Below are 14622 nucleotides of genomic sequence, written 5' to 3' on the forward strand. Positions count from 1 at the left end.
TGGAAGGCTGAAAAGACCAAATAGCTGGAGTTGGTCAGAGCTGGTAATAGGGCTAATTTAAGCAGCTCTAACTAAAAATGCCCGAGAAGAATTGCAAGAATAAACCAAAATTGATCAAGCATCAGGGCCCTGAATCACAAAACTGAGTAACGCATGACCTGATATGGAAGACTGGTGGCACAGAAGGATGCATCAAGCTAACGAAATTAATAGCGGCGAACTCTAGGCAGCAGTCGAGTGGCTAACATGAATGGCTAGAAAAGGAAACAGTGGAGAAAAGGTGCCAGATTCCCAAGAAACTGGACTCTGGCCATAACTTAAGGATTGTTTAGTCTATTTTGAGCTTTTAAAATCAGTGGTTTTGTTGCACTCCTCTGGCTATTCTACTACAAAAGTATACCTGTACTCTAATTGAAAGTTCCTAATGGGTAAAGGTGTGAATGGTTTTCCAAACGTTGCCTTCCCAGGAACTATCGAGTGGTTACTAGCGGCGCTTTGGAGCCTGGCATTGGTCCAGAGCTAACATTGGTGCATGAATGCAGGCTGTCGCCCTTCCTGCGTTTGTTCTGCAGCTTTGATTCGGGCCGAGATGTCTCCAGCCTGATTGCAGCCCACTGAGAGAGGTCAGACACAGTTTTGCGGTCTGGGGAAAAGTGTGGGTGGACCGGGTCAGAATGTCATCGGCGCTGTGTGGGTGTCAAGACCGGGTCTTTGGCGTATTGCCAAGACGCATTTTTAGAGAGTGGACTTTACATTCTATTATTAGTGACTTTTTCCCTACGAGTCCATTCAGCCATCCGCTAGTTCTCATACAGTTTGTATATTGCTTACAAATAATTTAGCGTTTATTGACCCTTTGCTCGTGACGTCATGTTGCGTCTCTCGGAAGTACGACCGCCATGACGCAGTTAAAAAGGCAGTTGAGTTGAAACATATCCCAATAACCACGACATAGAATTATAACCGCGACTTTTCAAAATTGTGATTTATTGCCGTACAGTGGGCTGTGCGAACCGGCAAGGTTCTAGATCGGGACAAGTCAGGTAACCGGAGACGATCGGGAAGCCAGGGACAGGGGATCGATACAGGAAACGGGACGGAATCGAGAGCAAGATACAGGAACAGGTCGGGAACAGAATGGGAGCTAGAGGCAAAAATGCTTGCTTTGCATGTGCGGAGGTTCGCTGACGGATTGACCAGGAGTGAATGAGAATTACGTGCTTAAATAGGAGGACTAATTAGAGAACGAGTGGCAGCTGGGGCTCAAAGAGTGAGCGCAGGTGAGTGCAATTGACAAATCATGACACTTTCTTAGACACGGCAGTTGAATAAAGATATCCCAATAACCACGACATAAAAATATAACTACACATTTTTGCAATGGTAATTTCTTGCTAAACGGTAGGGAGTGCAAACCGGCAAGGTTCTAAGCCCAATTTGGGATTTTATCATATCTCTTTTCATGAAGACAGAATAAGGATATCTCTATGTAATCGGAGTGACTGACAGCTCCTAAAGTACTACAATATTTGCAGCTAGCATTTATTACAAAGTACGTGTTATGTATTTCCGAGCAAACTTATGTTAAGTAGGTACGAACCACCTAAAAGACACTCAATGTAGCTACCAATTGGTTACTGCTACTGTATCTGAGTGTGTCTAACGTCTGTTGTGGATAAAAGCATTGGCCTAAACAAAATGACCAAAAATGAAGAACAATTTTAGTAGTTTTCGGTTACAGTCGAGTTGAGATTTAATGGCACCAAGGATAAAACATATTAGCATACACAGCTAACGATACAGTAGTCTTATTATGAGGCACCTCCCCCTGTTAGCGCAGCAACGCGTACCGGTAACCCACCCAGCATCGAAGAACTGGTAAGCATCCAGACTTTTATAAGCTTTTAGATCAGCACCGGTGTATGGGGATACTCCATTTACAATACAGTGGTACAGATTGTGTGGACTATAGTCAGACTGGGCGATTTGGTTAGATCTGTGAATATGTCGGGAGGAAGAAGGTATGGGTCGGTAGTTAGCCCTGCTATCCTCAGTTTTTTCAAATGCTTTCCAACAAGCTGAGCCACCTCATGCAACAGCTGCACAATATTCGTTTGACTAGTCATTGCCCATGGTATTAAACAGTATCGTTTTTTTTTGTTATCGTTTACAGTTTACTGGCCTCACCCACAGGGAGTACTGTTTACTATGGTTTACCGCCGTCCGTCATGGCGTCGGCACCTTCCATCACGAGGTTAGGATCGCAAGTTTCCAAAGAGTCAGTGTACCAATATTCAGTATATTTTGTGTTTGGGTGACTCTAGAGACAGTCTGCATGAAAACACTCAATTCGCAGATTACTTTTTAAATTTTATGTATGTCTGTATTTTTAATACGAGAATAGTAAAAAAAAATATAAAAAAAATAAAAAAGGAGTAAAAAAGGTCAAATAAGTTTACGGGGCAGATAACTCAATAATAATAATAATAATAATAATTCAAGAAGTTATATTTATAATTTCAATATAGAATAAACTAAATATTGACTTAAAAAGTACTCTTTCTCTTTCACACTCTCTCTGAAACTTTCTCACACACCCTCACACTCTATCTCTCTCACCCTCTCTCTCTCTTGCTCTCTCTCTATCGACGCTTACATACTCTCTTACTTGCTCTCTCTCACTCACTCAAACTTTTTCTCTCGCTCACACTCTCTCAAACTTCCTTTCTCTCTGTGTCTCACTCTCTCTCCCCCTCTCTCTTCCTCTTTCTCATCTTTTTTTTGCTCTCTCTCACACTCTCAAACTTTCTTTCTCTCTATGTCTCACCCTCTCTCTGTCTCACCCTCTCACCCCCCTCTCTTCCCCTTTCTTTCTCTCTTTTGCTTTCTCTCACTCTCCCTCGCCCTCTCTCTGTCTCACCCTCTCTTTCTCTTCCTGTCTCTCTCTTCCTCTGTTTTTTCTCTCTCCCTTCCCATTTCTCCCTCTCTCTTCCTCTGTCTCTCTTTCTCTTCATCTTTTTCTCTCTCTATCTCCCTCTCTCTTCCTGTTTCTCTTTCTAACTTCCTCTGTCTCTCTTTCTCTTCATCTTTTTCTCTCTCAATCTCCCTCTTTCTTCCTCTGTTTCTTTCTCTCTTTTTCATGTCTCCCTGTTTCTATCTCTCTCTCTCTCTCTCTCTCTCTCTCTCTCTCTCTCTCTCTCTCTCTCTCTCTCTCTCTCTATCTTTATCTCTATCTCTCTTCCTCTGTTTCTTTCTCTCTGTCTCCCCGGTCAGTGATCATAATTATGAGACACAATTGTCTTTCGGTGCATTAGGCATATAAAATACTTTGAAATAAAATGGTAATCCTGCAAAGTGGTCCTTACTTTAACTAAATGTACCTGTTATTTATTACTTGTTTTTTGGGGTAATTGTAACAGTATTAAAAACCACTTTGTATCCTGATTACATAACGCCGTCTCATGTATTCTGTTACTCCCCAAGCCTGTGCTACATGTTTATGGTACAGCACACCAAATCCAACCTACCCCTGTCCCCAGGAAGGCCAGTGCTGGAATAACTTTCTCCTGAGCGATGCACTGCAGGATCCTGGGGGCTGCGTACAAGCCACCCATGCAGGAAGCCAAAGAGGAGACGTAGAGGCCCAGCAGAAACAGGAAACCCACCAAGGAGACCTGAAGGAAGAGAGAAAACAAACAGGGTGGAAGAGGATGGGGTGGGGTGCTAACTACACCCAGTCCGGTTCCGCTCTAGTCAGACTGTTTAAAAAAAAAACCCGAACAATAAAATAAAAATTGAGAGCTGCCCCGGATGAAGGAGTCGAGGTCAGTGAGTTAGATGATGTCACGTTTTATGTTAAATACAATGATAGTAGTAAGATATGCTCATTCATAGACAAATTCAAGCAACTTTAAGGACTTTCAAAGCTAGTTTTCCAATTCCTCCAGTACCATTAAAAAAAAATCCATTGTTAATCATGTATCTGCAGAGCCACAAATATATCTGTGATATACAGTACATATGCACAGGGTTGGGTAAGGTTACTTTAACTTGATTACTTTCAATTACTTTTGGATTACTCCAATACCAAATATGCTAATAAAAGACAAAATAAACTAAATATGAATACAATTACTAAATTTTGAGCAGGCTTGGGGAGTAACGGAACACATGGAACGGCAAAAATGATGTTGGCAAGCTGTTTGGATTTATTTTCATTTTGTTTCTGTTGCATTTTATGTTAGTTTTGCCGGAGAGAAAAGAGATCAAAGCCAGGAGAGAAAGCTTACCACGTGTTGTGAGTCATAATTTTATTCATATTTAGTTTCTTTTGTCTTTTATTAGCATATTTGGTATTGGATTAATCCAAAAGTAATTGAAAGTAATCAAGTTAAAGTAACCCAACCCTGCATATGCAGTTATTAATCTTGCGTGCACATTTTTCAAGACGTATGAGTTTTAGATCTTGAGTAAATCGCAAATATATTTGTTTTTGAGACAAATCTCTCCCCATGTAAGTGTTTGGAAGAAGAAATCCGCTTCCTCTTCCTAGTTCGTGTGTAAACATTCTATATTTCTATAATATGTATATAATATCTCATGCATCCATTCAATATGGTTGGTGTAAAGTGTAAAGAAAAGGTGAGCCGTTTCATTTGAAATGAAATGGAATAAGAAAGTTTGATGCGGTTGAGATAATGGTTGGATCGCTTTTTTTCAGCCACTTTCTACCTCGAAGGAGGAAGTCATCTAACTCTTGAAGCCCATCTTCCACAAGTAAGTTAAACTTCACTTTATTTATCTTTATAGAGCATATTATTTTATTAAATGTTCATTTTTTTTAGTACAAAACAATACAGGTTATTTACACAAGCCTTAAACATACTAATATAAACTCCCATACAAAATAAAGCACTGAAGCAACTTACGAACAATCTTGTTCGTAAGTAGGGAAGTGTATGTATACATTTCATAGTAACCTGTTTAGGTGTAGCATGCACCTGTCCTCTTGGGCGCGAACTTTAGGGGGCGATGACGCTTAATAGGAAAATGGAGTACAAACTAATGCCAGCTGCAGTTAATCACGTTGGAAGAAAATTGTAATAGCAAAGCGAAGGCACCAGAGAGCAGCGTCTGCGTCATTTTTAGGCAGACTTGTCGAGAAAGATGGCAACAATTGTAAGCATTTACAAGCACTGGACCCAAAATTTAAGATCTATTAAATCCTTGAAAACACAACTGGATACTTGCACAGACAACTAGCCCAAAAGCGCTAGAAAAAAAATCAGCAAGTACTAAATATTTCGCACTATAAGGCTCACTTAAAAAGCCAGAATTTTCCAGAAATCAAAAGGTGCATCCTTTAATTCAATGTGCCTAGTAGATTGAAAAATACAGTAAAATGAAAATAGATATTTAAAATGAAATTCTTCTGCATACAGCAACCATTAATGAATAAATCACTTTATTTTAGTTTTTTAAATAAACCTTTGCTCTTATAGTAATTTTAATTTCAAGCATTTTTGACTCCCGTTCTGTTCCCGACCTGTTCTTGTATTCTGCCCGATTCCATCCCGTTTCCTGTATCGATCCCCTGTCCCTGGCTTCCCGATCATCTCCTGTTATCTGACTTGCTTCGATCTTCGACCACGCTCCGTTCTCCCGTCCCGACTGCTCGACTTGTTCCGATGTCCGACCGCTCCTAGTTCTCCCGTCCCGGCTGTCCAACTTGCTTCCGATCTCCGACCATGCTCCAGTCGCGAGGGCTTCCCGCTCCTCCTGCCCAGCGAGCACCAGATCGCGGTCTTTTTCCTCACCCTGACTTCCCCGATTCCTCAATAAAGCATTGTGTGTAAACGTTGCGCATTTGGGTCCACTGCTTGTACCGGTCATGACAGAAAGAGATGTTGCAAGCCACTAAAATGGTGAATTTGTGTGATGTTTTTGCTTCCTATACAACGGCGGTCCATATCGGTAATGAGTAAAATACTTCTTGGGTGAAAATAGTGGCTCACATGACCAGTTCTCATTTACAGTAGCTTAACTTTAGAAGCAGTGACTTTCCTTGGCTAGCACACACCTTAAATCACATGTGTCAAACAGGAAGTCCGCGGGCCAGATCAGGCCCGCTAAGGGATTGAATCCGGCCCGCGAGACAACACTCAGAGAAGCGCAAGAGAAAAACAAGCTGCAGGTTGAAATATGTCAACTTGATGTTGCCAAAGCCTGGTGCCTCTCACAAAGACACTGTACTTGTATTTATTTCTCTCTCTCTCTCTCTCTTTCATTTCCACCCCTTTTCTCCCACTCTGTCTCTGTCTCTTTCATTCTCTGTTTCTCTCTTTTTCTCTTCCTTTGTTGCTCTTTGTCTCTTTCTCTCTCAGTGTCTTTTAACCTCTTTTGCTCTAACTTCCTTTTTTCCTTTTTTCTCTTTCTCTCTTCATACCATTCACGCTTTCTTTTCTCTCCTTCTGTCTTACTATTTCTCTTTGGATTTCTTTCTTCCTCTCCCTTTATTTTCCCCCTCTCTCACGACTTTTTATCTTTTGTTTCTCATGCTCTCTCCCTCTCTCTCTTTTTCTTTCTTTGTCCCGCCCTCTCTCCTTTTCCCTCCCTCTTTCTCTTATTACTTTATCTCTTTTTCTTTCTCTTTAATCTACTAGTCCGGCCCCCGACTGAATGTTTGTTCTATCGTGTGGCCCCCGAGTTAAAATGAGTTTGACACCCCTGCCTTAAATACTTTGTTATTATTATTGAACCCATCAATTATTATTGAATATGTGTTATTGGATATATATTATAAAAAATACATGCGAATAATGAAAATAAGTAATATACTGTATAGTCGAATCAGCCAGATTCTGTCACGGATTCAAAATGGCAGCATATAAAATAGAACCTCCTGGGAAAAGCTCGAGTGACAGTGTAAACACAGGCTTTTAGGGAGGCTTAGTTTGTTTAAATGGCGGTTTTCAGACTAAGAGGTCTGGTTTTGTGTTTTCCGATGTGGTTTACGTCTTAAGTACAAAGTCAACTTCCTGGTCGTGTTTTTGGGGGATTGGCGATTTACCTTTTCGGCGATCAAAAAGTCGGATCGCAGAGCTTCTCTTGTGCAAACGGCACCGAGGAGGAAGACGAAGACCAGATACAGGAACCACCTGCGGGTTATCAACAGGGACACTTGAGACCCTAAAAACTGCCAGGTTTGGGGCATAACGGAAGACAGAACAATATCGGGGTTACGGAATCCGGGTACAAAAAAATGTAATTGTGTTCCAGTACGGTTACAGAAATATTTGTAATCAAATGAAAGGTATGTTTGGTAAAAAATAAGGATTACTTTGCAGGATTACTATTTTATTTAAAATCATTTTTATGTTGCACACTATAAGGGGACAATATTGAAATCAGGTGTGCATTCCTATTTTTATGCTTTTCCTCAATCGCATTAGCTTTGTTGATGACATTGTTGTTTTCCCCCAAAAAATACCTTAATAATAATAATAATAATAATAATTTCCTTTGTATAGTCATTCTTTGTAACAATGTACACAGAACGAAATGTCGATACACCTGACCCGTTGTAGCGAGCCGATGCAGCCGCAGCCAACAGAGGGCGCCGCCATTTTTACCAATGTTATAAGTCTTAGGTATGACTCTAATATCAATAAGTATAACAATACAGTGATAATATAATATTATTTTCAGCACCAATTACTGCAAAAAGTAATTAAAGTCATATTTACTAAATGTCCCCTAACGCATTACAAGGCATGACCGCGCTGCCCTCACGAAACTGCAGGTTCACCCCAATTTAACAGACAAGTGCTAAATGCTACAAGGAGAAATAAAAATACAGACAAGAGGAGAAGTGCTTTGCCATGCGCTTTCTCTCTCTCGCTCTCTCTCTCTCTCTATCTCTTTTTCTCTTTCTATTTCTCCCTCTATTTCTGTTTTTGTCTGTCTCTCTCATCAGTGATTTAAATCTATAGGTGCATAATGCCAGTGTCTGAAATACAAACAACGAAATATTTTTTTTTTAAATCGAACGTTTGCTTTATTCCAATTTTGAAATCTTCATTTGGTTTGGATATTACCGAATTTCGGTTCGTTTGGCAATTTGCATACTCGGCAGCCAATCAGAAGTCCGCATCGAATAACTTCGTGCTTCCGGACTTTCCCCGAGTGTTATAAGGTCGTGCATTTGCATATCATTTTCCAAAGTAGACGCACAGAGAACACAAGAAAAATCGATAAGTGGTCTGGAATCAAGCCAAAACCTCAGCCCCAGAAGAAAGATTCAAAAGAAGCTAACAGTATTTATGACGCTACAAAACGTAAACGTACATTAAAAGCATCGTGGAAAGAGGATGGCAGATGGAAAACAGTGATTTCATATACATGCAATGAATGTTAAAAGTAGATTTAAAATAAACTTAATTTTAAAGTGTTGTTCTGTTATATATTCTGATTGTCAATCTTTAAGACTTTGCAACAATGTTTGTTTTTTGTGATTAGTTGTCTTATTGTGTTTCAAGTTGGGAAAAATGGGGCAGGCAACTTTATGGCTGGTGTCCGGTAACTTTTTGTCACGAGAATCAGACACTGATAATGCATATCAAATATACTTAAAATATAACTTTTATCCAGCAAAATAATCATTATTTTAACCAAAGGTACCTGTAATATCATCCTTTTTTTAAAATTGAAACAGAATTCAAAAAATGTTGTATCCTGATGACATAACGCCGTTACATGTATTCTGTTACTCCCCAAGGCCTTGCTTCATGTTTATAGTACAGCACACCAGATCCAACCTTTTCCTTTAGTATTTTTGTAGTATTGCTGTAGTATTTTTTTTAACATTGCTGTCGTATTTTTGTAATACAGTATTTCTGTATAGCAGTACTTCTCTATTGTTGAGTTGTTTCTGTTGTAATGGGTTTGTAGTAGTATTCATGTCATAATTATTTTTATTTATTTTATTTTTGTATTATCGAAATACTGTTGTGGTATTTTTGTCGTATTTATGAAGAAGCATTTCCGAGGTAATAATCTTTTAGTATTCTTTTAGTATTGTTTGTAATATTATTGTAGTTTTATTATTGTAGTACTACAGTTGCAATATTTCTCTAGTGGTGTTTTGTACTCTACTACCAGTTTTACTATTTTGGTATTATTTTGATTGTATTTTTTTTTTCAGAATGAAAGCATAATAATATAGTACTTCCCTGTTTTCATACACTAAACTTGATATTTGTAGTAATTTTGTAGTCATCCTGTAATAGTATTATGGTAGTAGACACTGGCAAACCTGGCACCAGTAACAATGTTTAAGGAGTACCTTTTCACTATTACAAATATAATATATATATATATATATATATATATATATATATGCATTCTCATTAAATTTTGACCATTTTAATTCCGCAGACCAGGTTAAAAAGCCTACCGGGCCACATGTACCCTGCGGGCTGTGCTTTGCCCACCCCTCAACTAAAGGATCAGGAAACTTTTTATGAGTAGTATTTTTTTTACTATTATATATATCGTCTTTATATTTTGACCATTTGTGTTTGACAGGGCCAGAAAAATGAGTTTGGCCACCAGTGTATTATGAGGTGGTGGTCCTGAAAATTAACCATCAATTGAACCCCCTACAGTGGATCAGTACTCCTGACCCAAAATGGTTTGGGTTTTTTTTCCAAGTGTGTACTAGTACACGTTCCTTGTGTTGATCTTACGAAGTGAAGACAGCCGTCAGTGTCCCCAAAGGGATGCTGTGTTCGGCCTTCTGTAGGTCGGAGCTCATGTTGAAACCTGACATTACCCCTACAAAAACACACAAAAAGGAATGAACATGACTTGAAAGGGACAGTGTGGGTTATTCAGCACCCCCTAGTGGAGAGAATAATTCATTCACTAACGAAGAAAAAACAAAATACATGAACTATCATATGAAAGTGATTTTTTGAAATACTCATAGGATGAGAAATTTGTATTTGTTTGACATAATATGAGGCTCGGATAGGGCGGGCATGAAAGTCCGCCATTTTCTTGCAACAGGCACCCCTTAAAAAATGTTTTTTTGTTTTTTTCTTCCCTTTTTTGTTCTCATTCTTTCCTGATTTTCTTCTAATTCTTCTTTCTTTATTTCGTTCTCTAATATTTGCCCTTTCTTTTTTCCTTCTTTTTGCGTTTTCCTTTCTCCTTTTCTCCCTTTTTTCTGTCTGCAGTATATCTTTTGTTTTGTCCATTATTATTATTATTATTATTATATTTTCCCTCTTCTTATTGTTTTCCCTGTTTTTCTTTTCCTTTTTTTTCTTTTTTCTTTCCCTTTTTGTTCTTTTTTTTCTTTTCTTTTTCTTCTCTTTCTAACTTTTTTACATTTCTCTTTTTATTTTTGTATTTCTTCTTTCCCTTTTTTCTTTATTTTAATTCTCTCGTGTTCCCCGTTTTTTTTTTCTTGTCTATCATTGTTTTTCCTTTTATGTCATTCATGTTGGCTTTTGTTCTTTTTTGTAAAAGGTTTGTCAAAAAGAGAAGTAAATTGATGCTAAATGTTGTCTTTGAGTCACCGTAATTTTATAATTTTTCTTGTGCTTTGTAGCACTTGTTTTGGTTGCAATGGTGCAATACAGTGACATCTATTCATTTTTTTTTTCATTGAGCAGGGACACCTACCTGTAGCAGCGGGGAAGAAAACCCCAAATACCGTAAAGAAATTTTCGCCTTCCGAAAAGTCAGGCAGCGAGTTGCGTAGGAGCAGGTCGGAAGAATAACCAATGAAACCATGTGCTGAAAGAAAAGGTAGCACGACAATTAGCATAGCACATTGAAAATCAGTTTTTTTGGGTGCAGAGACAGTAATTTCAACTTCTGACCTAACAATACGTTGGACGAAAATGAATCACTAAAGGGATAAAGTGTGGGGTTCCAGCACGCCAACGCCAGCCAGAGGGCGCCATAGAGCTGACAACTTGTGCTTGTTGAGACTCTAGTATTAATAGGCAACATTCACTGTCAGATAGGTTCATGAAAGTCCAGCTCCTCCTAGAGTTGTGTGTAAGAATTTGCGTTTTTAACAGCCTCGATTTTGAGTTTCTCTTCCTGTTCTTTCTTCTTCTCCAGAGCGCCTTGTTTTAATTCCCTTATTCCCATGAATTCTTTCAATCTGACGCTTATGTTTGCGATTGGATCCTGTGCCGCAAAGCATAACAGAACTATCAGACCATGAAAGGACCCAGAGGATAGCACACCCTGCCCTGGTTGTGAGGATAATCCCCTACTGCTTTGGCTCACTGCCCCAGGGTGCAAGGAGAGTCCCCAACCGCTTCGGCTCCCTGCCTCGTCTGCGAGAAGAGGGTGGCTATTGGGTTTGGAATTGAGACAGGTGTATCCAATCACCACACACCTGTTCCTAATTACAACAAGACTTCATAAGGACATGTTGGACAGAGCCCGTTGACGGGTCATTCTTTTTCAGTCCATCCTGCCTTCTGAGGTTTGGTCATTGTAGTTTTTGACAATTTTTTTGTTACTTTGTGGATGAGTTTGTGATTAAGCATGATTATTTAGCACCTTGCCGTGCTTCTTTCCTTCCTGCGTTTGGGTCCACCTCAAATCACAACAAAATGTGTATTTGACCACTAGATGTGGATGTATTGTGCTATGCAATCAAAAACGAGTGTTAAAAAGCCAAAGAAAAATGCAAACTGCGGAGACTTAAAGTGACCAATTTGTTTTATTTGAAATAAATGCAAATTTATCAACCTTCAAGTATCTGTTCGTATGATATTATTTACCTTGTTCTTAATAATATTGTTTTTACCTACAAAATATCTCCAAGGGGTGCCAAATAATACACATTATGCCTTTTGTACTATATAGTGAGTAATGGCAAGACTTACTCTTATTGACATTCTATAATTTCTGTTAATTTTACCATGTATAGAAATTCATGACTGCCAAAATTTAACCAAAAAAATAACAAATTTTGAATAAAACAATTTGTTAACTAACAGACAATTATGTAACATGGATATTTATTTTCAGGAGGATTAATTATCATGAAAAATGAATGTAATATTCTGTGAACTCTATTGCTGAAATTTTCATTTAAAATGTTAAAATTCAACAAAAAATGAATGTAACATTGCGAAACTATTTGGCCCCCTTGAACTTTGTGACTTTTTGCCACATTTCAGACTTCAAACATAATGGAGTAAAACTGTAATTTCTTGTGAAGCATCAACAATAAGTGGGAGACAATCATGAAGTGGAACACACTTTATAGGATATTTTAAACTTTTTTAACAAATAAAAAATGAAAAAGTGGGTGTGCAAAATTCTTCAGCCCATTGAGTTAATACTTTGTAGCGCCACCTTTTGCTGCGATTACAGCTGCAAGTCTCTTGGGGTATGTATCAGTTTTGCACATTGAGAAACTGATATTTTTGCCCATTCCTCCTTGCAAAACAGCTTGAGCTCAGTGAGGTTGGATGGAAAGCGTTTGTTTTCAGTTCTTTCCACAGATTCTCAATTGGATTGAGGTCTGGACTTTGACTTGGCCATTTTAACACCTTGGTATGTTTTTTGGTGAACCATTCCATTGTAGCTTTTGCTCTATGTTTTGGATCATTGTCTTGTTGGAAGACAAATCTCCGTCCCAGTCTCAGGTCTTTTGCGGACTCCATCAGGTTTTCTTCCAGAATGGTCCTGTATTTGTCTCCTTCCCATAAATTTTAACCATTTTCCCTGTCCCTGCTGAAGAAAAACAGGCCCAAACCATGATGCTGCCACCACCATGTTTGACTGTGGGGATGGTGTGTTGAGGGTGATGAGCTGTGCTGCTTTTACGCCAAACATAGCGTCTCGCATTGTTGCCAAAACGTTCGATTTTGGTCTCATCTGACCAGAGCACCTTCTTCCACATGTTTGGTGGCTGTGGCAAACTTTAAATGACACTTTTTATGGATATCTTGAAAAAATGGCTTCCTTCTTGCCACTCTTCCATAAAGGCCAGATTTGTGCAGTATACGACTGATTGTTGTCCCATGGACTGATTCTCCCACCTCAGCTGTAGACCTCTGCAGTTCATTCAGAGTGATCATGGGCCTCTTGGCTGCATCTCTGATCAGTTTTCTCCTTGTATGAGCTGAAGGATTAGGGGGACGGCCCGATCTTGGTAGATTTGCAGTGGTCTGATACTCCTTCCGTTTCAATATTATTGCTTGCATAGTGCTCCCTGGGAATTTTAAAGCTTGGGAAATCTTTTTGTATCCAAATCCAGCTTCAAACTTTTCCACAATAGTGTCTCGGACCTGCCTGGTGTGTTCCTCTTTCTTCATGATGTTCTCTGCGCTTTAAACAGTCTTCTGACACCACCACAGGTGCATTTATACAGAGACTTAGTTACACACAGGTGGATTCCATGTATCATCGTTAGTCATTTAGATCAACATTAAATCATTCAGAGATCCTCACCGAATTTATGGACAGAGTTTGCTGCACCTAAAGTAAAGGGGCTGAATCATTTTGCACACCCACTTTTTCATTTTTTATTTGTTAAAAAAGTTAAAAATATCCAATAAAGTTTGTTCCACTTCATGATTGTGTCCCACTTATTGTTGATCATTCACAAGAAATTACAGTTTTATATCTTTATGTTTGAAGTCTGAAATGTGGCAAAAGCTCACAAAGTTCAAGGGGGCCAAATAGTTTCACAAGCCACTGTATTGGTGCAATGCAGTAGTGCAAAATAGGCAACATTGTGCAAAGTAAGTAAGTAAGTAGCCCCCTAATAACACCTAATTAGCCAGCGGTCAGGTTCTTAAAATGTCTCACCAGTGATGGGCCATTGTGATTGACGTAGTTGAGTCAACATCTAATAGTTAAACCTGGCAATAACAATAACAACAGCCTCGTCTGTGGTTTGCAATAATCTGTGTTCTCTGCCGCCCTTGTGATTAAGGGCTATACAAATAAACATGACTTGATTTAACAGTATTAATGGACAAAATATAAATAACATCAATATAATTCACATCGGGCAGCACAGTTGTCTGTCCCTGTGTGCCCTGCGATTGGCTGGCAACCAGTTCAGGGTGTTGCCTGCCCACTGCCAGATGATTGCTGGGATGGGCTCCAGCACCCCCGCGACCCTACTGAGGATAAGCGGTGCAGCTAATGAGAAGAGATGAGATAATTAACATCACACGAGTCAGATATATTTTAGGCCAGCAGAGAAGGCCTCGCAGGCCCTCACGGCCTACTACTGGCATGTTGGCATTATTGGGCTTCCGTAATTCTGAGGAAATGTGTACTAAATTAACCTCTTTGCGAATGTTAGACACAATTGTTTCCGATTGGATTTATATATATTAAAAATATTATAATTGGAAACACAGAAAATAGACTGGGACATAAAGACACATGTGTTTTTACTTAAAACAATTTAGTGTTATCCTCTAAATTGCACAGCAAGCCATTATCCTGCACTGCTGGAGGCCCTTTTTTACAGACTGAAGCACACGTTTACCCCCTTGATTATCTGCCGATGGGAAGGAATGTGTTTTCTCAGATTAATGACATGTTTATCCGAAAGGAAGTAACCGC

General features: G+C 39.1%; 1 protein-coding gene across 1 annotated transcript in view; it reads right to left on the reverse strand.

The window, feature by feature from the left end:
* The window catches only part of slc12a8 (solute carrier family 12 member 8), a 39669-nt gene that overhangs the window by 6109 nt on the left and 18938 nt on the right, over positions 1–14622 (reverse strand). Inside the window, exons 7-10 of the mRNA XM_088352785.1 lie at positions 10690–10803; positions 9747–9834; positions 7070–7157; positions 3528–3674 (exon numbers count right to left, since the gene is read on the reverse strand). Coding sequence (XP_088208911.1) covers positions 3528–3674; positions 7070–7157; positions 9747–9834; positions 10690–10803 — 437 coding nt within the window. The remainder of the gene's footprint in view (positions 1–3527; positions 3675–7069; positions 7158–9746; positions 9835–10689; positions 10804–14622) is intronic.

Source organism: Urocampus carinirostris, chromosome 14 (assembly GCF_059441175.1).
Source record: "Urocampus carinirostris isolate Australia breed hairy pipefish chromosome 14, RoL_Ucar_1.0, whole genome shotgun sequence".
Taxonomy (NCBI): Eukaryota; Metazoa; Chordata; class Actinopteri; order Syngnathiformes; family Syngnathidae; genus Urocampus; species Urocampus carinirostris.